The 27,263-nt window shown below is 38.7% G+C and overlaps 1 protein-coding gene across 1 annotated transcript in view; it reads left to right on the top strand.

Moving 5' to 3' along the window:
- The window catches only part of IL1RAPL2 (interleukin 1 receptor accessory protein like 2), a 1,497,587-nt gene extending 1,473,637 nt beyond the window's left edge, over positions 1–23,950 (top strand). Inside the window, exons 9-11 of the mRNA XM_004710023.2 lie at positions 1,304–1,447; positions 10,316–10,486; positions 23,048–23,950. Of these exons, the coding sequence (XP_004710080.1) occupies positions 1,304–1,447; positions 10,316–10,486; positions 23,048–23,745 (1,013 nt within the window). The 3' untranslated portion in view covers positions 23,746–23,950. The remainder of the gene's footprint in view (positions 1–1,303; positions 1,448–10,315; positions 10,487–23,047) is intronic.
- Positions 23,951–27,263: the final 3,313 nt, after the last annotated feature.

The following is a 27,263-nucleotide window of genomic DNA, read 5'->3' on the forward strand; positions in this document are numbered from 1 at the left end:
GGTGTTTTTGTAAATATTATGTATGCTTATCTTTATTATAAACTGTACCAAACTAAATAGATCCTAATTCTAGTGAGCCTCATTACTTTTCCTTAAGCAATATGCCTATTAAGAGGTGAGGGACAAACCCAGGGAAAGGTTGACTATCTGGTTGCCAAGAGAACTTCCAGAGGGGCAGCCCTTCATGGCCAGACATTTGACTTTGACAGTGTCCCGAAGTGATTCATCTGGGGAGATTGAATGCTGCCAACCAAACTCACAAGCAATTGAGGTACAAACTAGAAGGCCTCTTCCCTTTCCCAATTCCTAGTTACATGGTAAGTGGAATTAGTTAAAAAAAAAGTATCTCTTAGTAATTAAGGAATCAGACTAAAGTGAGAGTAGCTAATCTGATGGACAATTGCATAGATACTATATGGAGACTAATGAAATGTCCTTGTCCCTCAGTTAGAAATATATTTCTGGCCTGGTGTCTTGCCCCTTAACAATGATATATTTTAAGATTTGCTAAAAGTACTAGTGAAGCTACAGGAGAGTTCCTTGAACTTGAGAGATACTATGTCTCTTTCCTTTATATGTTGATTTAATTATTTCACTTCTCAGAGTTATCAGGGCATCCCACTAGAGCAGTCTAAGACTGCTGTCAGGTAGCAAGATTTTGATGAGCAGACTAAGTGATTAGCCAGGGTTTCTCTTTCTCCTTTAGCTCCATGGGGTGTATTATATCACATGCATGTTATAGTCATTTATTTAAATAAGTAGGGGAAATGGATAAGCTAATTTCCACTGCTTGTCTGTATTAGATTATGTTCTACTGGGGTTAAATGAAACAGTTAAATCCTGCAAGCTCATTAGATTTATTTGATTCTGAGAGTAATTTTATGATGCTATTCCCCTGTAGAAGAATAGGACCTATGGCCCAAAATGTACTAGCCAATAATCATGCTGAAGCCAATAAGATAATTTAACAGAAACAACAAAATATTGGCCTTGGACCCAGAACAAGACAGTCTTAACTGTTGCCTGAAATACCCTCAAAGCCATAGTATGCCTGTGAAAATCCACATGTTATTCCAGTGGGTTTACTATTTTCAATTGTATGTTACTTGAATCATTCGGTGAGGATAAATTTTATAAACATCTGATTTATACAACTCTCTCAAGTGCACATGCACTGTGTTAAACAGGAATCGTCTGGGGGAGAACAGCAAGATGGGTAACACATCTCAGAGACTAGAAGTATTGGAAGATCCCAAATGTTCCTGATTTAATTACTGTTTCTTGTTTATTCTGTTTGTTCCAGATTTAATCTACAAAATTGAGCTTGCAGGGGGCCTGGGGGCAATCTTCCTGCTCCTTATACTGCTAGTGGTTATCTACAAATGCTACAACATTGAACTGATGCTCTTCTACCGACAGCATTTTGGAGGTGATGAAACTACTGATGGTAGGCTGTCAACTATTGTTCAAATCCAGTTAAAAGGCATAAGTTGATGATTATGGAAGAGAATATCTCTATTCTTAGGAAATACACACTAAAGTAATTACAGGTGAAAGTCTATGATATATTCAACTAGCTGTCACCTACTTCAGGGAAAAAAATGTAGCTATCAAGAAAACAAATGAGAAAAAATTAACATGATTCTGGGTAACAGATACCAAAAGCTAATTCACTGCTATCGAGTCAATGCTGAGAGCTTGTGGGGTTTTGAGACTGTAACTGTTTGTGGGGGTAAAAATTCTTGTCTTTCTCCCAAGGAGCTGATGGTGGTTTCAAACTCCCAAACATGCCAAGCGCAGCCCAACATGTAACCACTACACTACCAGGGCTCCTTGGGTAAAGGACATATGGGTAATTTTTACATTGTTTTTGGTAATATTGTTGTGTTTGAAATTATTTCCAATTAAAATGCTTAACAAAAAAATAGTACTAATTGGTCTAAAAATAAAATAATTGATGTTAATGCTTTACTTTAGTTAAGAGCAAGTTGATACTAAATTCCTTTTTATTCCCTTTCTGGAAATTTAGATTTAGGCACAAATAATTTTTAGCCATGCTGGCACTGAAAAAATAAATCAGTCAGACAAAAAACAGCTGAAGAGTTATGGAAATGCTCCTTTTAAAGTTAAGGGACTCCCTGGGGGACGGACAACAGAAATGACGGTGAAGGGAGATATCAGACAGGGCAAGATATGACAAAATAATAATTGATAAATTATCAAGGGCTCGTGAAGGAGGGGTGTGTGGGGAGGGAGGGGAAAAATGAGGACCTAATGCTGGGGGCTTAATTGGAGAGCAAATGTTTTGAGAATGATGTACAAATACACTTTACACAATTGATGTATGTATGGATTGTGATAAGAGGTGTATGAGCACCTAATAAAATGATTAGGGGAAAAAAGAAAGAACAAAGCAAGAAAAAAAATAAAATAAAGTTAAGGGACATCTGGACCCATATGTTTTGGATGATTGTAGCATCATTCTTTTATATGACAAAATCATAGAAGCATTACTTAAACAAACATATCAAAATGTGAAGTTACTGTTTCTTGACATTCTTTATCAAAGTATATACATTTCTTTTTTAGAGTCACTTTTCTGAGTGTCATATAATTCACATATCATATAATTCAATAGTTCAATCATATTCAGAAGAGTTGTGCAATCATCCCCACAATCAATTTTAGAACATGTTCTTCCTTCTTATAATCCCCATTTCCCCCAATCATCTCTGCCATGTCCACACGTAATTATTAATCCAGTTACTGACTCTATAGATTGACCTATACTGATTTCATATACAAAAAAAATGTTTTAAAACAAACAAACCAAAAAACCCTAACAACACTGACAAAATAAAGCAGAGGAAAACTTTAAGTAAAAAGAAAGCATAAAATATTAAAAACTGGAACAAATTTAAAGTGGGTTAAAAGGGACAGAAAATGGTGAGGTGTTACACCATTCTTAAAGATGTCCTCAAAGAATAGAAATTCAGAATGTTGCTTCCAATTTGCATGTATTTGCCATGTATAACTTTGGGGAATCATTAATTGAGTTAATTCTTACTCATTGTGACCCTACAGGACAGGGTAGAACTCCCCCCTGTAAGTTTCCAAGACTGTAACTCCTTTTCTTTCCAATAATTTCATTTATATAAAATTTACATATCATACACTTCCATAATTAAGCCATTTCTAAAAAGAATTGTACATACATCATCACACTCAATTCTAATGCACCCACCCACATTCATTATTTGCTCCCCAAGTCCCCTCAACCTATCCCCCCACCCCCTATAAACCATGCATCAGTTATTGTCTCTATGTATTTACTCCTTTCATAAACTGGGAAACATAACAGAAACAATAAAAAACAAAACAGAAAGAAAATAAATGCGGTTGGAGGGGGTAGCCAGCCCCCCACCACTAATCACGGGTTTGATAGGCACAATTGTATGGTTGAGATATATAAATATTATATTAAAGTCATAGAGCGCATGAGAGATAAAAGAGAGATGAAATAACGGAGTCAGCCACATTTCATGGTAGCATGTTCACCTCAGCCCAGCTTGATGGTCCACGTGGAGAGAAGAGGAAGGGAAGGAGGACAAGGGGAAAGGAAACAGGGGAGCGAGGACTGGAGCGAGGACAAAAGGCCAGGGGAGGAGCCGAGAGAGAGCTTTATTGCTAACACAGACCTATGTACCTTTGAGGGTGTGCAAGCCCACTAATTACAGGTAAAGACATACGTCACAGGAAGGGGTTACATTATAGGTTATACAGTAATGAGAGGGGAACAATCTAGGGATATACACGCAATAGGAAGAGGAAGGATTGGGGGTATACATGTAACAAGAAGGGCTTCTTCTGTGTGGACTTAGTTGAAAATTAGATGGCTGCTTGTTTCAATACACCCTTTAAGACCCTAGCCACTAATTGGTAGCTGGGCACCATCTACTTTCTTCACCACCCTTTGATGTAGCACGCTTATCTTTAGAGATCTTTTCATGAAGGCGAGTATCGGACAGGGCCAGGTCATAGGAACTAACTGTTCTTGGATTGGGGCTAGAATTAAGTGGGAGCCCAGAATCCATCTGCTTTTCCCCAGGTTATGTATGACTTTGTTTACTTTAATGGTCTTTATCATTTTATGACAAAAATAGTATCAATCAACTCCCTGGGGTATAAGGGTATAACAATTTATCCAATGGCATAGACTTTAAGGTACTGTTGAGGAAAGGAGGTTATGTGAATATAGTCTAGCAGCAAACCACAATCCATTCGTTGTTACTTTGCACAGATTGAATTATTTAAAGATTGGGCCAAGTTTACATTGAGCATGGGGGTTTGTGTTAGAGGGAAATTTCCTGTAACTTCCTTACAATGGCTGATCCTTGCCTATCAGATTAATACCCATCACATTAATGCAAGGAGGGCGTGAAGATAGTAAATATATGGTAGTTCTGGGTCCCCTTTCATTGGACACCCACCAAGCCAAGAATCCCAGCAAAGGTTCAATATGCTGCCAATTCCATAGTTTTGTAATGGCTATCATTTGATTCTTCTCTCATCCGGGAATTTCAGTCATAATTCCAAGGGCTACAGGTAATTTTGAGGTAGGGCCCAGTTCATTCACTGAGGTTTCCATACCAAGTCCTAGTGTAGCCTATGGGGGATGCCATGTTCCCTGTAAAGTCAGCCCTAGAGTATAACTCTTTATAGGAGTAGAAAGCCCTGTCTTTCTCCCTTGGACCTGGCTGGTGGTTTTGAACTGATTACCTTACAGTTAGCAGCCCAATGTGTAACCACTATACCACCAGGTCTCCTTTTGGGAACTTTAGGAGTAAAATATCAACAGAGCATTATGTGGATCCGTATTTCTCTGCCCACTCAAGAATGATTTGTTCTGTTTTATTTGGGTTTTCAAGGGAACAAATTACCATGTACACATCAATACCAATAAGAAATCATGACATCCTATTCTATATTCATAAAAATCTTCACCCACTAACAACTATAAGCTTTCGTGGCATATATCTGGAATGATTTAAAAATTTGTTTACATTGTATTGAAATAATGAGGATTAGAGCTTTTTGCTACTTTTTGGTGGTCTTGCCTGAAAGGAAAGAGGTGTATGATTTTGCTTTCCTGTTGTAGTGATAGATGAAAGAGAGGTGACATAATGGCAACATCTCTGAGGAAATTTTTATTTAGGTCTTCTTGCTACTAGTACTTAAACAATGATATGATTTTAGGCTATGTTGACAGCTATGTTATCTTAGTAAAGCAGAGAATTGCAGTTTAAGGAGTCTGTATGCTTGCAGACTTTTCAAGCAGTGGATTTACCTACCACTATTTGTACTAGACTGTCTTAAAGTATTAGAGACTCTTATTTGGACATATACTTACAATGGGAAATTCAGACTAGTTTCAACCATAATTCCATTCTATGATAAGCTTACTGTATAGAAAAATGTGTTCAGTAACTCTCTGTTCTTAAATACAGAGGTAGTATTAAAATACAACTCTTTATCTTCTGTTCAGGTAATATAAATAGATGAACTATCCCATCAAGGAAAAGTTGATTCATTTACAGATGCCAGTGCATGGCTAAAGCACCCAAATAACAATATAAAGGATGCACTGTTAATGCAAATGAGCATGAAAAGGAAGCTTCTCTGATTAGCTTGTTTTGATTCATGATTGTAGGCAATTTTTTATCATCTAAAAAATGACAGTATTAAATCAATCTGTAATAATTAATGACGTTTCTCATCCATACCAAATAACCCAGAGTACCTGATCATTCATTGTACATATATATCTACAGTTCCAATGTGTCCAGGTGGCCATGTGATGAAAGGTATTCAGTTAATTAAAGTATTTTGATTAGAGAACTGTTAAGTATTGTTTCCAGATTCATTGTGTGTGTGTGGGTGGATATACTAGGTAGTATTTCTAGAGTCTTCATTGAATTTTATATTATAGCTAAGTGGTAAACTAAAAACAATTCAGCAGGTGTTTGGTGTGGCTGAACTTTAACCCCCTTTTTGAAACATCCATTCTCATGGGGTAAATAAAAAGTAACCACCACTAGGTTTCCAGTTCATACATGCAACCAAAACACCTTTAAACATATGTCTGAGATTAGTGGATAGCTACAGACAAGTCCTCTCAGTAATACAGTTTGCTTAGTTTTATTATGGTGCCATTCAAAATAGGTCAAACAAAACAGTGGATTCCAAGGAGATCTCCTGGGCTAGGTAAATTCAAAGCAAAGAGATCACTTCAGAAGATGATGGCAATTGCTTTTGTGGGGTTCCAAAGAGAAACCATAAGCCCTAGTAGCTGGTGTTAGTGGGTTACACGCTGGGCTGCTAACCACAAGGTCAGCAGTCTCTCCACAGGAGAAAGAGGAGGCTTTCTACTCCCATAAAATTTTACACTCTTAGAACTCCACAGAGGACACTTATACTCTGCCCTAAAGAGTCTCTATGAGTTTGGTGTTTGAAAAGAGGAACCAAGTAAGGTGACCAGATTTAAAGCGGGACACCATTGACTGGGGCGGGGGGGTGGGGGGGGTGGGAGGTGGGGTGGTGTTCTTGATTTAAAATTTGGTTTATATGGACCAAATAGACCGTTCCCTAGCTTGTCATGCATTCTTCCCAAAAATCGGGACTTTTTGAAAACGCCAAAAATCGGGACTGCCCCACCAAAATCGGGACGTCTGGTCACCTTAACCAAAGGACATGAGAAGATCACTGTAGCTCCAGAGGAAGACGCTTTCAGAAAACTGAACATTGCATTGGTGAGAAAATGGTCAGAAAAGTTGCACCAAGGATTTTTTTCCCCACCATGACACTGTCCCTACTCATTCTTCAAGGGTAGCAAGGGCGGCCCTACAGGAATTCCCTAGATAAAGTCAAATTTTAACCATATACATTCTCTTCATGTTTTCTCTATGGTCCGTATCTATAGTGACATTTCCTGAACACTCTTAACTAAACTTTTACTTCTTCACCATATTTTACTTCATGTCAACCAACTAAAAACACTGATTGCTTCATTTAATATACCTTTTAGGTATCCAGTCAACAAGTACTTGTCTACTATGTGGCAGGTACTACACAAAATGAATTTCTATTCTTTATCAAGATAAACACCACACAGACACACACATGCGCGCACGCATGCACACGCAGAGTTACTGACTATGTACAAATCCTAGACACTATAGAAGACAAAGGGCCCTGGTGGCATAGTGGGTTATGTGCTAGGCTGCTACCCACAAGGTTAAAAGTTCAAAACCACAAGCCACTTCACAGAAAAGACGAGGCTTTCTACAACCATAAAAATTTACAGTCTTGGCAACCCACACAGGCAGGTCTACTCTGTCCTATAGGGCCACTCTGATTCAGAACTGACTCGATGGCAAAGAGTTAATAGTAGACACTGTGAATACAATAATCAACCAGATGCAGTTTTGCAGTTAAGAAACTAAGAGTTTAGCACTATGTTTAGCATAGCCCCAGGAAAACACAGGAATGTCTTCCTGATGGTGATCAGGATTAAAATTAGATTTATAAGTAGGAAAGGACAGGTGTGACAACAGGAAAATTCTTCCACAGATAGTCTGGCATGCTTCTCATCCTCATGACTCCTCTCTTCATTCAGACTAGAATGCCTATGTTGACCACTGTGCCAGTATCTCTTCCTCATAGTCCTCTGTCTGCTTTGGGCTCTATTTTCTGTTTCTTCAGGTAATCTGAGCCCGCATGATTTAAGCACAAAGGAAGGTGTATTAGCCTTGCCTCAGAAACTGGTGTCCCTGAGTTGCCATTAGGTTTAGAAACAATGTTCAGGCCTTAGTGTTAATCTTATTTGCATCATGTTGTTGCTTTTGCTCTATCCATCTTGTTCCTGTTTGAGAGCAACAGCTGCGGCTACTCACGAGATTTTCTTGGCTGTCTCCAGAAGGCTGAAGTGAATTTTTTCAACTGTGGCATCTGCGTCACTTCTGGCTCACAAGCTGGCATCTCATAACTTCTGGGACATCAGACATGGTGGCTTGGAGAGCTCTCGTCCTGCTCTGGCCAGCCACCATGAGTTCTTCAGCTGTAGGGTCTCTTAAAGAGACATGGATGAAATCAAAAGCGAACATTTTTTAGAGAATGGTGCGCTTATCACATTTCAGGCACTATTTAGGATCCAGACGTGGACAAATATATTCTTAACATCTATGTTCTGTGTCATGACTTGATCTGGGATATAGACTGCTTCCCTGGAGGTCAGCCTTTTTGCAAGATGTAACTGTAATCAAATAAAAGTGGGAGCGAGAGAGGGTAGGACTAGACATTTGTGAGTTTAGGCATCGAGGGCAAATGTCTTTGGGGCAGGCATCTAAATGATCTGGTCAGATGGCAATAGATTCATTTAGCTATTGCAGGTCAGCTTACAGTAGAAGCTCAACAAGTCATTGTTGAATAAATTCGCAATATTTGGATATGGGGAGGTTTGTGAGATTGGATATGTATCAAAAGCAGAGCAAACCAGGATCGAGTTGAATACAGCAATAATATTCAACAAGAACACGAAAATATCTCTGCTCAGAGGAATGGGGCGGTTTGTCCTTTGGCCTGTTTTATTCTTCCAGCTGTGTATCGTCGGCAGCCTTGGGTCCCACGTGTGTAATTACAGTAAGAGAATGTCGAGGGCCTGCAGGTGCATCCTGCTCTTGATTGGAACAGGGGCAGAGGTGCTAGGATTACCAGGAGGTTCTTACATTAGCATTGCTTATGAACATTCTCACTTTTAAGTGGACCTTTATGCTTAACAACAGAATGTGCCCCACTTATAAGCCAAATGATCTCCTCAACAATCTAGGGCCAGCCCTGCGTGTGCATCTGCTTCTAGACAACCAAGTAACCCAATCAGGGTTTATGGAAGCCCCTTTCCAGCCAGAGGACACGCTGAAGAGCCTTAACCCTCCTAACTTTAGGGTGCTATCATTATATAAATTACCATGTGGAGATGGTGAAGGCTGGAATCTTATTAGGACAATAGAGTCAGGGAGGTCTCACCTCCTCCTGCCGTAGGGTATTTCCATCTCTGTATAGGTCTATCTTTGACTGCTCCCTTAGTAGACAGATCCGTAGCACTCATGGTGTAAATGAGTGGCTGCTTTATTCTACAAGTCATGTTTTGGTGCGGTTTTTAGCTCTATTTTAATTGCCTATATTTTCATGGGCCATGTTCATGTGTTTTAGAAACAAACCCTGTATTGCTTGCCAGTCATACCCCATGATTACTTCTCGGTAACTGATTGGAAGAAGTACGAATAGTGCCATACGGTCCTTTGTTCACAGCAGCAGCTTTTGAAAAAGAATTTTCCCTCTATCTAAGGGAATTGTGAAAATACTGTCATTTTTTTTCAGCGTGGCTCTTATAAAGCTTATTATGTGGACAGATAGATCACTTTTGAGTAAGTCTTTTTTGCAGGGAATTATGCACACAAGAGTATATGCACATTTTCTTTTTGGAGAGGCTGGCTCTCAGCCAATACAGCAAAGGAGGAAAAAATCCACTTGCAAAGCACAGTTAACTCCCTGAATAAATATGTGAGGGGGAAACCTAACTTGGCAAGACTGAAAGGATGTATATTTCGAAACAAAGGTTTCTTTTGGAAGTTTGTGTCCAATTAGTTGGCCATGGACTGAACAAGAATAATAGGCAGGGCACTTGTATAAAACCCAGCTGCTGTCTCTAATATTTGGTAATGAACTGCTTTTTGTATATGGAGATGACGACACTAACCAACTGGAAGTATGGTATGTGCTGGGAGTAGTGTCTCCAGGAGTGAGGCTGGATTATTTCAATCTTCCACACTCTAGGGCCCAACCCCTCTTGGATATTTTGCACATATTTGTGCACACAAGGTATAATCTGTCACCAACTAGAAGAGCCAAGCCAACTGGCACAAAAGGGTTCATGACTTCAGTCTATGTAGTCCTGCATCCAAACACACATTACAGATATGCATAGTCAGTGAAAATCACAAATAATAATTCTGTCTCTTATTCTGTCTTTACTGTAGTTGTCCCATTGCATAACCATTTCAATTCCACATCGTATGACAAGGTTATGTTGACATGGACCAGATTTCCTGTGGTAAAACATGTGGTGGCTCCCAAACCCCCACCCCCACCACCTAATTATTAAACATAGTCACTTAGTGCTTATTCTAGTCTGTTGGGGGATATAGACTTCCAGAATCTGAAAATACTTACAACCCTTTTATTGTTCTTTAAATTTAAGACAATAAAGAATATGATGCCTATCTCTCTTACACAAAAGTGGATCAAGATACTTTAGACTGTGACAATCCTGAAGAAGAGCATTTTGCTCTTGAAATACTGCCAGATGTACTGGAAAAACACTATGGATATAAACTCTTCATCCCAGAAAGAGACCTGATTCCAAGTGGAAGTAAGTACTTTTATGTTTGGATTTTAAATGTTTGGTTTCTTTTAACAAGTTATATGGACACGTCAAACATCAGGGACAAGTATTTGCATATTTGCTTCTCACAGGAAATTTTATTAAATTCAAACGTCTACCCAATTCCTGTGTTCTGATTTCTAGCATGTAAATTTTAAAAAGGAACTTTCACTTGTATTTTAAGTTTTAAAATGGAAGTTGTTACCTTGATAAAAATCACTTTTCCTTAGTGTTCTGAGAAAATAATGATCCTTAAAAAAGTTATTTGTGAAACCAGTTAAAGCTTTTTCATACCTATAACAACTGTCCCAAATAACCTTTAATCCAAGCCTTTACGTCTTATTACTCATTATACATTGTGATTCATTCATGGACTGGTGAGAGAAAAATCCACTTAAAATGGGATAGAAAGCAATAGCATACAATGCTTCCACCATTTATTCAAATGATTTTCAAGAAGTATTGGACACGATGGGTTTATATGCTACCTTTAAGTTTATACTATATTTTAGAAGCTATACTTGAGCTACCATAATTAATTCCATTTCCAGTTAAAGAGTGCTATACAGAGTAATACATAGAAGAGAAACCCAAGATATGGTTACTGCCCTGATACAGCTAAACGTATCATTGGATGAGGCTGAAAAGTACTATAAAGGTTTGCATATATGTTTATATTGATTTCACTGACAAAAGGAGATTTATTTGGTGATTACAATCAAAACATGATAATTTAGATCTACATCATAGTAGAAAATAAAGATGTATATTTACAGGATTTGACAGTATAAGTTTATAAAATGTTTCCACATTCATTCTTTCATTTCATCTTTACAGTAACTCTATATTGAGAGAGGGCAAATATTACAATCTTCATCTTACAAATGAAGAATGAATCCTCAAGCCGGTCTGGAATAGACAGCTGACAAATGATCATGCAAAGTTCAGAACCTAGATCTGACTCTGGTTCTCATTCAGCTAAATCGTGCTATTCCTCAATGACTTTCATTTAAATTATAAACAGTCTGCCATGTTCACTAGATTGAGAAGAGACAAATCAAGTTAACTGAATTTTGGTTACTCATCTATTTTCTCAGCCTACGTGTATGTTTCTACATTTATGTGCATGTATGACCAAGCAAACTTACATGTCATTGAAAGGAACAAAGGCTATATGTACTGGTCCATTATTTTTCTGCCTTACAAATGTAACATTTTCCCAAGGTTTCTATCCTATTTCACCTCTCTTACTCAATTTTTCATGAATCAAACTACCATTTCTATTCTGATTTATTCCTGAGGAACATTCTGATACTTTATAGTTATTTTTGATTCTTGTGTATCTCTCCCCCAAATCCAATGCCGGTTATGCCGTTTCCATTCCCACTTATACTATCTTACAGACCTTATTGAACCCACTTCTACTATGTTGATTATCTTTCTATATTTCTCACCTCTCTTCCCATCCATCTGGCCCCACTAATATCACGTACACCTGTTTGGTCATGACACTCCCCTGTTCTACAGCCTTTAATTTTTCACCATTTCCTGCAGGACAAAATTCATGATCCTTAACTAAACCCTTTTAATGTCTGCTGCCAGCTTTGATTATCTCGTAACCTTGTCTCCTACCATTTTTCTTACTCATATCATCCACCCTAACCTCACTAGTTTGTCTTTCTGTGCCCTTGACATATATTATATATTCCTATTGCCCTACCACACTGCTTTTGTTCATAACAGTCTTCTCTACTTTGACATATTCAATTTATCTTTGTTGACATCACTGCTTCTGTGAAAAGCCCATAATAAGATGTCCAGCCCTAGAGTTCTTGGTGCATATCTTATCCACTTCTTTGACTCTAAAATGCTGTGCTTCTGTTATGTGATATTTTTGTATTGTTTTATAATTTTATGTAGTGATATATATATATATATTTATGCCTTGTCTGGTCAGCAAGATTATAAATTCCATGAAGGCAGGTACTGTATCTCACTTACATTCATACTCCGGTGTTCATCTAACAGAAAACTTAACCTTATCAGATGCTCTAAAACCCATCAGATGCTTGTTGATTTTACTGAAACAGAGCTGATTTTAAGACAGAAGAAAATAATGAGAATGAATTACATAAAGTTTTATAGTTTGGAGAACATCATCTGAATGGCATTTTCTCTTAAAAATATGAATGTATAAGCTAAAAGGAGCTCGTCGGTGAAACAAAAAATTGTGGGTAACTAATAGAAGATGTTTCAGTTCTTATAACAAACTAATGACTACACTGTTTTTATTAAATTTTTTAGCTATTATAACGATTATCCACAAGTGACTGAGCAATCACAGACAAAAAGTTAAACCACTTTCCCACTTCGTGTTTTGCCTAATCCATCGAATTGCTCTGCATTTTGTAGATCTTTGCCAAGAGTATCTTGTTTAGAGTGAAAATACCCTAAAATGAATTAAAATAAAACCGTTGCTTCATTAGGATTTCTATTACATGCCAATGAGAGATGGCAGTGTTGTGGGAATGTCTGGCTGTTCAAAGCCATCAACACTACCCACCAAAAAAGATGAAGCTGTCTGTTCCCCTAGAGATGTACTGTCTCAGAAAGACTATAAAAGGTCACTATGACCCGGAATCAAATCTATGGTAGTGGGTTTGGCTTTGGTCTTGCTATATGTCATCATCTTGAATAGGATTTAATGTGGTGCCGGCCTTTCTACCTTCTTGTATCCCAAAACAGCACTACTATACCTAATCTTTATCAACGCCAGTGAGTGAAAGATTTAAGTCTTCAGGTTTGACCATTTCAACATTAACTCTCTTTCTCCAGAACATGAAACCATTGTTTTAACATTATACATATTAGAAAAGGAAATAAAGACCCACGGAATACAAGTGATCCACAGAGCCTGAGACTTGGGCTATGGCACTTACTTACCACCTCAAAGACACAGAGACGCATGGGTGACTGTCTTGTTTCTAGCTCAAAAGGATAAGATTTTAGGATTAAAGCCTATAACACACTTTCTAAAAGATGATAAGAGGTAGCCATCTAGTTGACTCTGTCATTTAAAAGAATGAAAACGTTGAAAATACTCAAGAAGAGAGTGTCTGGATGGGCAGAGATTCTGCAGTCTGGAGGCTGAATTTTCGAGACGTGAATCCTCAGTGATGTACAGGAAGATGTCCTTTACAAAATATGTCACTGGGTCAACACTATAGTTGTTAGGTGCCACCACAGGAGGGTGTTGGATTTTAATCCTTCCTTCCTGAACGAGGAAATGCATGTTCTCTGAATTCTGATTTGCGGGTGTAACCTGCAGAGGTTCTTAAAAAGACCCTTTGACAATTTTTCTTTTCCATCAACATTAGCTGAGTAGTCACCATGTCACGATTAACGAGTTTTTCCTTGGCATTTTTAGCACGCATTCAGGAAGTTGATGAAGTATATGAATAATATACTTGATTTACACATGAATGACAGAGGAGAATATTTTGGACTTGGTGTATGTATGTTATTAAAGAAGCTTCTGTGGCTGGTATTTGCAGCCATTAGTACAGATTTAACAGGTTATGCTATATAAATATAGACACATTCCTGAGGGGAGGGACGAGTTAAAGTATCATAAGTTATGTTTGTCCCTCACATCTCATTTAAAACATGTTGACCCAAGACTACTCCTTCCTCTAAAAACTAGTACTGAAGCCTTGGAGGGCTGTAGAAGCAGACTTCATAAGATCATTCTTGATCTATGGCAGTAATTTTCTATAAACCAAATTAGCAAAGTCTGTGACATAAACCCAGTTGTGTTTAATGGCATTTGCCTTCTCCTCACTTTCCTTTGCATTAATCTCATGGTACTCTGACACAACTTTGTCAACACACACAAGGTTCCAGTGTGTATAGTTTTCAAAAGAGCATGAATGGTCTCTAAGTGTCTGTCTGTCTGTCTCTCTCATATTAGAAACCTTTTCCAAAAGCTTGGGTACAGAGATGTCACTTTCCAGGTGAGCTGGAGGTAACTGGGTCCTCCTCACTTGCCCTACCAGCAAACCATTGTCTTTTGACCCTCTTGACCCAACCGAGAAGAGGACGGTGGATGGAAATATAGTTTTCACAATTCTGAAATGGAGTTTTCGGTCTGGACATTCTTTTCCTGGCAGTAACTTCCCTTTCCATTCTTCAACCTGTGGCTAGGATCTACCTTGCATTTTCTCTGTTTTGTTGCCTGAATGTGGCAAGCACTCTTACTTTCCAGTAAAAGTGTGGTCTGTCTTTTCCCAGGCTAGAAACATCTGTCTCTGAGAATCGCTAAAGCCATTTTGTTGCCAAATAGGCATCTGAATGTCAGAAGTGACAGGCAACCCAAAGAAAGCCAGATAGAAAACACCCTACTCGAACTGCCTAGAGACACAAACTTGAGAAGTAGAGATTTTCTCACTCCTGCAGCTGCTAGATTTTGTGGTGTAAAGTACTCTACACAGAGCACATTGTGTTCATGGGGCCTAGTGGATCCTCTAGGAATGAACAGATGTACTCTGAAGCTGACATGTGACCAACAGAACCCAGCTGTGCCTTTGAGATTCTGAGCTTGGGGAGGTTTCTGGATGAGTACCATTTAGGCTTTCGGACCTATATTATCTCCTTGTATTTCTGCTAACAGTAGGGAGAAAAAGCGTAAATGGCTTTTTGATTGAGCTGAGTCAGATAAAGAAAATAGCATTCTAAAAACAAAAGTAGGAAGAACCCATTCTGGTAGCATTTCTAAATCTTTAAGAGAAAGCAAGCAAGGTGCTTAGAAGTCTATATGCAAATCTATTACGATCATACATAGAAATAAATGGACTTTTAAGTTTAAAAATTATTTTAAATTTTCAAAGGCACCCCCCGCAATAGCTACCTTGAAATAGTTTATTGTGCTTTGAGTGGAGGTTTGCACAGCACTGTAGTTTCTGATCCAACAATTTCTACACAAAGTGTTCAGAGAACTTAGTCATATGCTTCACAAGGCACGAGCGTTCTCATTGTTTTAGTTCTAGCTCTTCTGCCTCCCAGAGCTTCGTTCTGCACCATTCTCTTCTACTCATCCACATGGCTTCACCAGCAGAGACAATAGTGACCTCGAATATAAGCATGCACAGGGTTTCACATCCATGTCTGTCTAACAAGACATTTATGAATTTGACCGGAAGCCTCAAATTGTTGTTCCACTTGTTTCCATGCCCAATTTTCTGTGGGATGTTCTAAAAACCTTTCAGTCATTTAAGGAAAATCTCATAATGTCTGCTGAAATTCTTATATTTGCAAGACTCTCCTTCCCGGTTTAATCTTCAGTTCTTTTGCAATTGGTCCGAGCCATGCGAGGGTGCTGACAATGAAATGACAAATGGCTGGAGAATACATCTGGTGTCAGATGATCCCTACTCATGTCTAAAGTGAGGCATACAAAACACTTTTTTTGTACATAGATATGCAAGGATTCATGGTCCATGGCTCCTCTAATACCTGGACGGGTTGGATACCATTCCAATAAGTTGTCCTGGGGGAGTCACGAAATCTTTTTTCCAGACAATCTAAAGTCTCTGACCTACATAGTGTAAAGCACAAGTGACATGAACAATCATGGACAGTTAACACATTGTGTGCAATGTATGTCTTACATCAAATAAAATGAGCTCTATCCACTCTCCCTTCATGTTAGAGTCAAAAAGAGAAAGGGCTGAACTCCAGGATGCCCAGGAAAGAATTAAGGTTATTAGACTGAGAGTTCTCATAATATTTTGAAATAGAGATAGAATATTCAGGTATAATTTCAATCAGGAGATGTAGTGTTTGGGTGGCACAAAGAATAGAAGTCTTTAAAAAATAAACAGTACCAAAGACCAGGATAAGCTTGTCTTAAGTACTGAAGGAGCCATAGAAGACATGATATAAATAGCAGATAGACTTGACCCATATTCAGGTTACATGGATGGGAGTTATTTGTATCTACAGGTTTCTAGGGCATGAGGTGAAAGAAAAAGAGGTAAGGGAAAGTATACTTTGCGGATTCTCATTCTTAGCTACTCTCACTGTCTCTTTCAGTGTGTCCCCAATTATTCTCCTTTACTCTCAGTCGGTGAAGAATTGAGAAAAGGAAGATAGGAATGAAACGCATGTGTCTGTGATGTGGACACCTGGGGGCCATAATCAAAGTACAATCAATGTGGACAGTATTCCAGAAGGGATTCTGTCCACTCTCTCATGCCTCCTGGTACCCCCAGCGGTGCGAGAGAATAGCACAAGTACAGACTCATCTTTAAAGTAAAGATCATAAATACAGCTTACAATGGCAGAACTATAAGTGATCATGGTTCCCTGAATCCAGGAGGTCTCAGCAAATCCATGTTGACTAGTGGTCCACCTGCTCCTCAGAATTACCGTAGGACCCTCAGACCAGTCCACAGAGAAAAGAAGTCCTGCCTAAAACACTTAGCTTAACTAATGATTTGTAATCTATCAAGCCAATGATGGAGAGGGAGCAGAGTAGAGAATGCTTTTGTAGGGTAAACAGTGTCACACATGATTGACACAGTGTGTCCCTGCTCTGTCCCCTGAGCTGGAGTTATTAAAAATGGTGCAGCATCCATCTCTATGGCAGACAATGCAGGGTCTCTGCTCTGCCAGGATTAGAATCAAGACACCCCCCCCCAAAAAAAAAGTCATGCTGTCAACCTGTATAACTCTTTCAATTGGTTATTATTTAACATTATTATTTAAAGTACAGATGGTATTTTTAGTGAAGCCACATTATAAGATACCTCACTGTGAGACTCTAGTTGTATCAAAGGCCTAATAATTTTCCAAAGTTTGTAGTAACGGGAAACGGGTGTGTTGATTAAAAGCTAATCAAAAATTTCCTTAAACTTTTTAATACCCTCTCATATATATGTGTGCATATTTGCTGGGGGTGGGGGGAGAGTGGGTGAGAGGCAGTGCGATGGATCCATCCCTGGTGATGAAGTGGTTCAAACACTCGGCAGCTAAACAAAAGGTCAGTAGTTGGAATCCACCAGTCACTCCTTGGGAAAAAAATGGGGCCATCCGTTTCCATAAAGATTTACCGCCTTGGACACCCTGTGGGAGCCATTCTCCTCTGACCTACAGGACAACCCTGAGTTAGACTCTGACTCCATGGTGATGAGTTTGTATGCTGTTTTGTTTTGTTTGTATTTTATTTAAAACAAAAACAATATATGTTTAATTTTTAAACCTAATAATGAAAACACCAAACAAGTTACATGCAATTGCCTTTGTTTCATATCTGATATGATTCCCCAGCCCCGTCTAGTCAAACAAACCTATTAGATATAAGCCCCTTTGGCCTTTTTCTTCACCATAAGTTACTTCAAACCAAAATTTGCAAAGGACTGACTGAATAAACCCTTAATTTAAGAAATTATATTTTTCTGCAAAAAAAAATGATTTTAAAGGATTCCGATACTCAACTTCTACATTTTCCTGGACAAGTCAGGTCAAGATTTAATGAGTATCATATGTTCTATAGATTTAGAGACTGAAAACAAAATGAAATATTTTCTTGTTACCTCTTTGTGATAACAGAGCTGTTGTTGTTTTTGAATGGTTCTTAAAGATTTCTAAAGTCTCCCACAAAACCGCAACACTACCAGGGCAAATCCCACCAATGGTTAAGGATGACACTACAGACTCCACAGCACTATAGATCAACAATGTGCGAATTCGATACCTGGTTCTCCATAGTTTATTTGGAAATTTTCCAAGCCCAAGCACCCTGATTGCTCTCTACTTCATGGACTGGCAAGCTTTCTCTGTAAAAGTCCAGATCATAAATACCCTTGTCTTTGTGGGTCACATATGGTCTGTGTGGCATCATCTTATGTTTCTTTTCTTTTTTTAAACAAATTTTGAATGTAACATAAAAATCATTCTTAGCTCATAAGGCATACAAACAGAAAGGTGCATGTTCTAATTCTCAGTCATTAAATGCAGATAAGCAGTCCCCAGGTTAAAGATGAACTTGTTTGGGCCACTTGCTGCATAGAAGCCAGTAACAGCTCCTTGGCTAAAGACTAACAAGTAGAAAGTATTAATTCTGCCTCTTTCGTCTCTTTGAAATTTACTGATATATTCCATTATTGCTAGATTACTCTTTGTTTTCCCTAAGGGGGGGTGGGGAGCCAAAGGACTTAAGGAGAGAGGGAACACAGAAAGGAACAGAGAGAAAAGGGATAAAAAGAAACACAGGGCCATAGAGAATGAAGAGACAGGGGAGAGGTGAGCCCCACCTCCCACCCACCCCCCAAAAAGGGAGATGAGGGAGAGTGAGATGGAAAATAAAGGAGCTAAAAGGAAAAGACACATAAAAGATGGCGAACGCAAAAAGAAAGGAAGAAAGAGAGAAGTAGGCAGGCAAAAAAGCAGGGAGAAAAGGAGAAAAGCACACAGAGGCAAACCAGAGTGAGAGCCAGGGGATGGAAGCTGGGGCACAGTCTCTCCTTTGCCTGTGAGCCAAGCAGTTCGTAGAGGCACCTCCCCAGTTGCTTTCAAACATTGAGGTTGCTGCCCAGCCACTGATCACCATCCCAAGAAGTGAAATGTGGGCTTTACATCTGAAAACTTTCAGTTGGTCTTTCACCAAGTGAAATGGAACACAAGAATTGAGGCCCAAGCAAATGGTTCATGTTTTCTTTGGGACACTTGGGCTCTATCTACCCAGGGAAAAAATGTGATGTACTGACTGACTCCAGTGCATATGATTAATGTATATATAGGGCAAACCAGGATAATTCAGACCTTTTTCTTCCACAGCAGGTTTTCTGCTGGAATTATCTGGATGGTTGCCTTAGCGCTCCATTAGGCTTTGCCAGGATAAACACAGCTAGTGTAGTGTGCAGGAGACAAGGACCACTCCCTCTCTCCAAGGTTCCCTTCAACACCCACACCCTTGCAGCTGAGTTGAGAGGGATCTACCCTGACAGGCATTCCTTGTGGGGGCAAATAAAAATTCTCCCTAATGAGCCCCTAGGAAATCCCAAGAACCCCAAATGAAGCATTCTGCTTAGCTGTCAAGTGGCAAAATATAGTAGAAGGTTGAAGAGGGAGGACTCTGCTAATGGGAAAACTGTTACCCTGTTCCTTTACCTATTCTAGGAAGAAAATGGCCAACGAAAAGCTGATGAGATCCCTGTCAAATTAATTAATGTGTGTCTGTATATTTTCCTTTCAAGTTTTTTTTCTTTGCTTTTTTAGAAGTAGGTGATGTTATTTTTTTTGGTGCCACCAAGGCAGTTCCAATTCACAGACAAAGCCCTGCCCAGTCCTGCAGCACCCTCACAATTGTTACATTCCCACACATCCTCACAGCTACTGTGTCGATTCATCCCATTCGGGGTCTTCCTCTTTGGCCCTGAGCAAGACAGATGTCCTTCTCCAGGAACAGGTCTGGCCAGATAGCATGCCTCAAGTATGGGAGACCAAGTCCATGAGATAACATCTCACCCTTCTCCCTTCTGAGGAAGCATTCTTTGTTGTACTTCTTCCAAGACAGGTTTTTTCATTCTTCTCGTGAAACTCACTGCCATTAAATCTATGCTGACTCATAAGCACCCTGCAGGGCAGAGTAAAACTGCCCCTGTGGGTTTCCGAGGTTGTAAATCTTTATGGGAACAGAAAGCCTCATCTTTCTTACTCAGAGACGCTGGTCATTTGGAACTACTAACCACTACATTACCAGGGCTTGGTATTCTTTGCCAACACACACCATCATTCAAAGGCATCAGCTATTCAGTCTTGCGTACTCATCCTTGCCCAGCTTTTGCATACACAGGAGACAATGTAAAAGGCCGTGGTTTGGGATGTCCTCAAAGTGACATCTTTGCTCTACTACATTGTTTGGTTTCTTGACTGCTGCTCACATGGGTGGGGACTATGGATTCAGGTAAAACAAAATCTTTGACAACTTCAGTATTTTCTTCATTTATCATGATGTTGTTTATTGCTCCTTTAAGTAGATAGAGGTATAGACACAATTTTTGCTTTGAACAGTATAGTTTTAAAAGTCCATGTAGACTGTATCCTCACACATGAAAATACTGGCAGTCTCTGGCATAAAAACAAGGGCCATTCTGAACTGTGTCTTTTAAGAATTTTTAGGGACATCAGAACAGGTGCCTTTTAGTGTAAGAAAAGACTCAAGCCTGGTTGATAGTTTAAATGCGGTCTGTACAGCAAGGGAAGGTGACTGTGATGAAGATTCTGTTTTGAGGAAGGGTTGGTTCCGTTGTTTTCAAAATGAAGGCAAAGTTACAATAACCTTAAAGGGCAAGTAGGAGTTATTTTTAAGTTGGAAGTAACCTGGGGACTATCTGTTGTGTTGCACATAGAGGTACACTTTATGTGACGGAAGTACTGCTGACAAGGTTTGTACAAATGGATTTTTAAAATTTTTAGTTACTAAATGTAATTTGTGAAAGACAAACAATACAGTAATCCTTTGTTCAATTATTTTGTAAAGAAACATATAACAATAAATAACCGACATGTTGCCTGGTAAAACTGTACTTTCATGGATTTCTGAACTAATACCATGATTCTGGGTTTGTTTTGGTTTTGTTGTTTCGTTTCTTTTTGTTTTTGTTTTTGTTTGGTTTTTGTTTTTGAGGAAAGGTGAAAAGAATAATGGGAAAGATGCATGATAGTTTATTTTACTGTATCTTACAGATCCAACTTCTAATGATGAAGCTTCCCACATAACTTCTTTATTTTTGGGAGCAGAAAAAAAGGAAGAAAAGGAAGAGTCAGAGCTGTTGATACATTGGGATCATATTTTTCCACTCTATTGAAACTGCCTACCTTTCCTTCCATTCTGTTTCACCAGTTCTCTAAGTGATAACTGCCGAGTGATAACTTCCTCATTACTACTGGTGTGGTGTTTTTGTTGGTGGTGGTGATGTTGTTTTCTTTTCTTTTTTTGTTTGTTTGTTTTTTATTGCTTTGGTTTGGGTTTTTTCCTTTCTTCTTCTGTTTTCAGATTTCACTGCTGATTTTCTTTTCTCCTTGAATACTTAATCGCTAAAATAAAACACCTAAAATTCTGTAGAGATTGCCTCTCCAATTAGAATTTGTCTTACCCCTCTGCTAAAAAACATTGTAACTACTGCATGAAAACGTCGTGAAATGTTTTAAGTAAAAAAACAAAGCAGAAATAAGAACAAATTGTTAGACATTTTTCTATGTATCTCTGAAAAAAATGTGTTGATCTGTAGGGTATATAGAAAGTTTGCTCATTTTCACTTGTGAATATTTTCGTGCGCCAAGTGGTGAAATAAAACCCTGGAAAAGAGATTATCTGTAAACTATGCATCTGTAAAATAAGTTTAAGCTCTTTACAAATGGCTTGTACTGGGCTCCTCGGTGGCCCCACACCATGTACTGGATGTGCCTCTTTGAAAGCAGATTGGTCGTGACAAATGTTGCTGTGCTTCTTTCTTTGAGCACTGCTTCTGCTAGAGGGCAGTGTACGTGAGACAAGCCCTTGTGCTCTATTCAGTAAAGACAGCTTTCTGTTGTCGCACCTGTGTCCAAGTCTCCATTTGTTAACACATGCATGTGTTCTGCTTTTTGGCAGATAAGATTTTGGGACCCATGATTGCACGGGGATTATTTCAGGGAATAAATAATTCTAGAGTTAGCTGGAGTGTTTTCCCTCCCAGAAAAAAAGGCATAATGTATTCATCTCACTTACAAAACAACTCCACAGAGGGGAGCAAAGACTTCTCAATTGATAGACTCCCTCCCTCCTCCTTCACGGTTCTTTCCACACCACCCGCTAGTTCCAACACCCCCGGCCCCGCCACTCCCACTAGTCTCTCCCTCGCAACAAAAAAGCAGCTGGTCCAAATTAAACTCATGGACACGCACACCACGTCCCTATCTCCATGTTTGAAGGGGAAAATGAAGGACCTGACTTGCAAATACCAGAAAGTATTCTTGGAAACAAGATGTGAATCTAGAAGAGATTTTCCAGCATCTCTAATCTTCAAGGTAGTTGGTGTATGCAGCTCCTGCCCATGTTCAGTCATAGAAAATCAGGTGGGGAGAGAACCAAACCCAACCCATAAGTTATTACCTCACATTTATTAAAATGCTCTGCTTCTCTTTACACCGACCTATTAATTGCTTGTTTAATTAGAGTGTTAGCCTGGAAGCCTGCCTACTGTTAAATGATTACATAAAGAGAAAACACTGAAATATACCTAAGCTCTGAAGAAGTCAGACCTCGTCTTGGGCAATAGAACACTGTAAGTAATGCTGAGGGGGAAAGAAACTACGGCTTAAAAGCCATTCATTTCCTTAGAAGCTATTTTTAAGGAAACGGGGTATCTGAATGGACAATACAAGAAAAGAGAATGCCGCGTACATTAGAGAAAGCCTGGAATCTTTGCTAGACTAGAGCGCAAGCCTGATACTTTAAAGATTGGCACTGTCTTTGTTTTACTCTTTCTCTCTTTCTGTGATTTGTAGCATACATTGAAGATCTCACAAGATGTGTTGAGCAAAGCAGAAGACTTATTATCGTGCTAACTCCAGACTATATTCTCAGACGGGGATGGAGTATTTTCGAGTTGGAAAGCAGACTCCATAACATGCTAGTCAGTGGAGAAATCAAAGTGATTTTGATTGAGTGTACAGAATTAAAGGGGAAGGTGAATTGCCAGGAAGTGGAATCACTAAAGCGCAGCATCAAACTTCTGTCCCTGATCAAGTGGAAGGGACCCCAAAGCAGCAAATTAAATTCCAAATTCTGGAAGCATTTAGTATACGAAATGCCCATCAAGAGAAAGGAAATGCTGTCTCGGTGCCAGGTTTTAGACTCTGCAGAACAAGGACTTTTCGGAGAGCTGCAACCCATCCCTTCTATTGCCATGACCAGTACTTCAGCTACTCTGGTTTCATCGCAAGCGGATCTCCCTGATTTCCATCATTCAGATTCAATGCAAATGAGGCACTGTTGCAGAGGTTACAAACATGAGATGCCAACATCTACCTTTCCAGTACCTTCCTTAAGCAACCACCACACCTACTGTAACCTGCCTCTCACGCTACACAATGGACAACTGCCCCTTAATAATACCCTGAAAGATGTCCAAGAATTCCAGAGGAACAGTTCTCTGCTACCTTTATCATCCAAAGAGCTTAGTTTCACCAGTGATATTTGGTAGTGAAAATTCTCAATTCCTCTGACTGGCTATGTGCTGTCACATAGTTTCTACAAAACCAAGCATAAAGTACACCTAGTATCATTGAGTTGCTGAAAAGGTGTTTGAAGAAAAAGGCACAGAAATTGCTTTTGTACTTAAGTATTTTGTTTACATTTCTAGAATAGTGGGGGGAAAGAAGGACCTGCTCTTTTAGTATGGTACCTTGTTCCAATGTATAGTTTTAATTTCTTCTTGAAAAGAAGACACACACACACGTACTGTTGTTTTAGGATAGGGTTGATGATCCGTGAACTAGAAGCTTAGAAGATGAGCTATCTTCCCTATATTTATGAATATAACAGTATTGACATGGTATTTTAAAATAAGAAAAACTTAAAGACGCCTGTTTAATTTTAAATTCTCAACTATGTTGGGGGGGAAACTACTTTTATAGAGTGACCCAAAAACAAGGGTTATCAAGAGAGAAATATTGAGGCACCCCAACTGGAAGATGTTTACGGAGGAAGATCGGCTGAGAAATGCTTGACTGAAACATTTAGAACTTCTTCACCCTAAATGGACAACCTTTGTAGACTAATCACAGCTTTTAGGTTTATTAAGAAAGCACATCTGTAGGCAAAGTGGTAGGTAGGTAAACGATGTGCATTTCTGAAGCAAATGAAAACATAAGCTGTTCATTCACTTAGGATGATTTTGAGCAACCCTTTATTGCTTGCAGTATTTCAAAATATGTTACAACTTTGAAAACCCATCGAACGTGCACATTTCTGTTGTGTGATAACAAATTTACATTTGGAATTCCAGCCCCAAATATATCTTGACCTGCTACAAGTTTTGTACAAATATGTGTCTTCCTACCTTTTTTCTTCAGTATCACTAGAGTCTGAATTTAAATACATATTGACTGTGAGTGCCAGCAATAGAAGAGAAGTCATACGACAATATTCACAGATGAAGTGCTAAGGGATTCACGTTGCTAGTGGTAAAGCAGCAACTGCAGTGACTCTGAAATGTCCTTGTGGAAGAGACTATGCTCCACATCACAGTATCTGCTTGGCCCTATGTGCAAGGCTCTTGCAGAAGTAACTTTATTTCTGGCACCTCAAGTATCACATTTGCTAGACTAAAATTCTCACACCCTCTCGTAGTGACTGTGACTGTGTCATGCTAGAAAATCCCTATGAATACAATGTTGCATATTTGCTGTAAGGAATGTGTCCTTCTTCCAGTATCTATTGTGGATTACTACTTTCTGTTCTTTTTTCAATTAATCACATTTGGTGTGCTCTTCACCTAGCCTGTGGGGCTCTATTGCTAATAAGGTTGACTCTGGCATTTTGCAAATGGTTCTTAAATCACATTTGGGGACAAATGGAAACAAGGACAAATGCACACAGTTTGTAAAAATAAAGTTTGCCCAGCCCTTAGAATTGTGAAACTCAAATGTGTAAGAGATCATTAGATATGTGCTTTGGTTATTTCTTTCAACATTCTTTCATGATTGATTCCCTGTGATCCATGGGTTTGGTTCCAAGTACTCATTTCTCTGTTGCTGTTCTATATCCAGACTTTCAGAAAATGCATTCTGTACCAACAGCATATGGAAGCATAGCAGTGATAGAGGTTCATTCACAGTGGACGATTAGACCAGTTCAACATGTGTAGGTGTTTCATAGATGTATTCCCCACCCCATCACCTACTGGCAAAGGTGATTTTGCTTCTGTAAAAACAATAAGTATTTCAAAATGGAAAATTTGTCAATTTTGAACTGGTTTTCAAGTGTTATAAAATTGTATTTACTCTCATTGTTCTTTAATGCTACGTGTAATTACTAAGTGAATAACCTGCATGAAGGGAGTAGTATATGTTTAAATGACCAATTGTACTTTTGTTACCTTGTTTTTTCACAGAAATCTAGATTAATTGAAATAGTATGTTCAGTGGCATTTTTAAACTAATCATTCTGTATTGAGCATGCCAATTCTGAAAATATAACATGGGGCTCTCTGCTTCCTTTATTTACAATGATTAAACGTGGGTAGCAATTTGAGTTGGCTGGCCACAATGTGTCCTTTCACTAGTAGTAGGTACTCAAAAACAGAGCATTCACACTTGTGCTGGGGAACTTGACAAGAGACCTTTTCTACCATTTTCAGGAACCAATATGTACACTATCTATAAAAATTTATTTCCAGGCGGCCATTCACAATTTTATTTCACCTGAGATTCAATTTAAAAAAGAGAGAGATACAGCCCATATGTGGTTCATCTAGAACATGTATTCTTCCAATTGATTTAACTGTGGGAAATTTTTTCATCATAATTTTTCTCTGAAATGTGTTTTGGAAATCTAGAAAAAGATTGGTGTAAGTTGTTCCAATATATTCTTAACTGATTTATTTAGCTCATATATCAACAATATACATATCATTTATCACTGTTATTCTAAAGCAAAACATTCTGAGAGTGTCAGAAATGATGACACAAATGACAAAGTATGACAGCAATAGATATCTAAGAAGTGAAAACTCTTCAGGGGTATGAACAACATTTACATGGGATTAATTTGACAAAATGAGAAATCTGATGGCTTCGGTAATTATGGGATCCTGTCCAAGTAAAGAGACTGGATGGTAAGAAATGAAATCTTTCTCCTCTGAGCCTAATTAAATTAAATGCAAATTGGTTCTTCTTTCAGTTACTGTCACTTTAAAAAGGGGGAAGGGTGTACCAATTTACTTGCAGGCTTCTCGTAAGGCTTGACCTCAAGGTAGCCTAGTTCGGAAATGGCATTTTGTTTGAAGATTCATAGCTAACATTGTGGGGCTTAGAGTAGGGAACAGGCTGCAATGGGAACAGCGTTCTCTAATGAAAACCAAGGTAGTAGAGACCTTCAAGAGGACATGGAAAGGAGAACTGCTTCTACACCAAGTTGAAACTGGAAAATGTCTGAGGAAAGAAAACTCTGGCAACAAAGGAAGGAGAATCCCTGACACACTTGGTATTTGAAGTGTTTACAAGAATATGGAATTACAGGTTTGAAGCATTTACTTCCCTTAAGCACTGTATTTTAAAATAAATTGACTGGTTTGCACCAAGTGTTTTCTAGAAAATTAAGTAATGACCGAGGGAAATATCTTGGAAATTGCACGTATAAATCTTTACCTTCCTTGTAGTCATTTCCCAAGGTAAGGGAGTGAGCTGATGAAACAAGAGTCAAGTGAAGACATAAAATAGTTCCACAGTGACCCTTTAAGACTGAACACTTGCAATTGTTGTTGCTCTTGTCTGGGAGAGAATTTAATGTTGAAAATTGTCTGGCTCCAATATCTCTATTACTCATGCATTTTTTCAAAGATGTTTGATATGAAGTCACAGTTTAAAATTGAAGTTCTCTGATAAATGTATGGTGTTGTTCAATAAATAATAATTCACTTCAAACACTTAAAACTTAACTTGTTTAGAATTGAGATCAGTCTAGACAATTTGAAGTTATTCAGTACTCTAATTACTGTGA

The sequence above is a fragment of the Echinops telfairi genome, unplaced genomic scaffold (genome assembly GCF_000313985.2).
Source record: "Echinops telfairi isolate 266 unplaced genomic scaffold, ASM31398v2 ScPeMD7_7427;HRSCAF=8465, whole genome shotgun sequence".
NCBI lineage: Eukaryota > Metazoa > Chordata > Mammalia > Afrosoricida > Tenrecidae > Echinops > Echinops telfairi.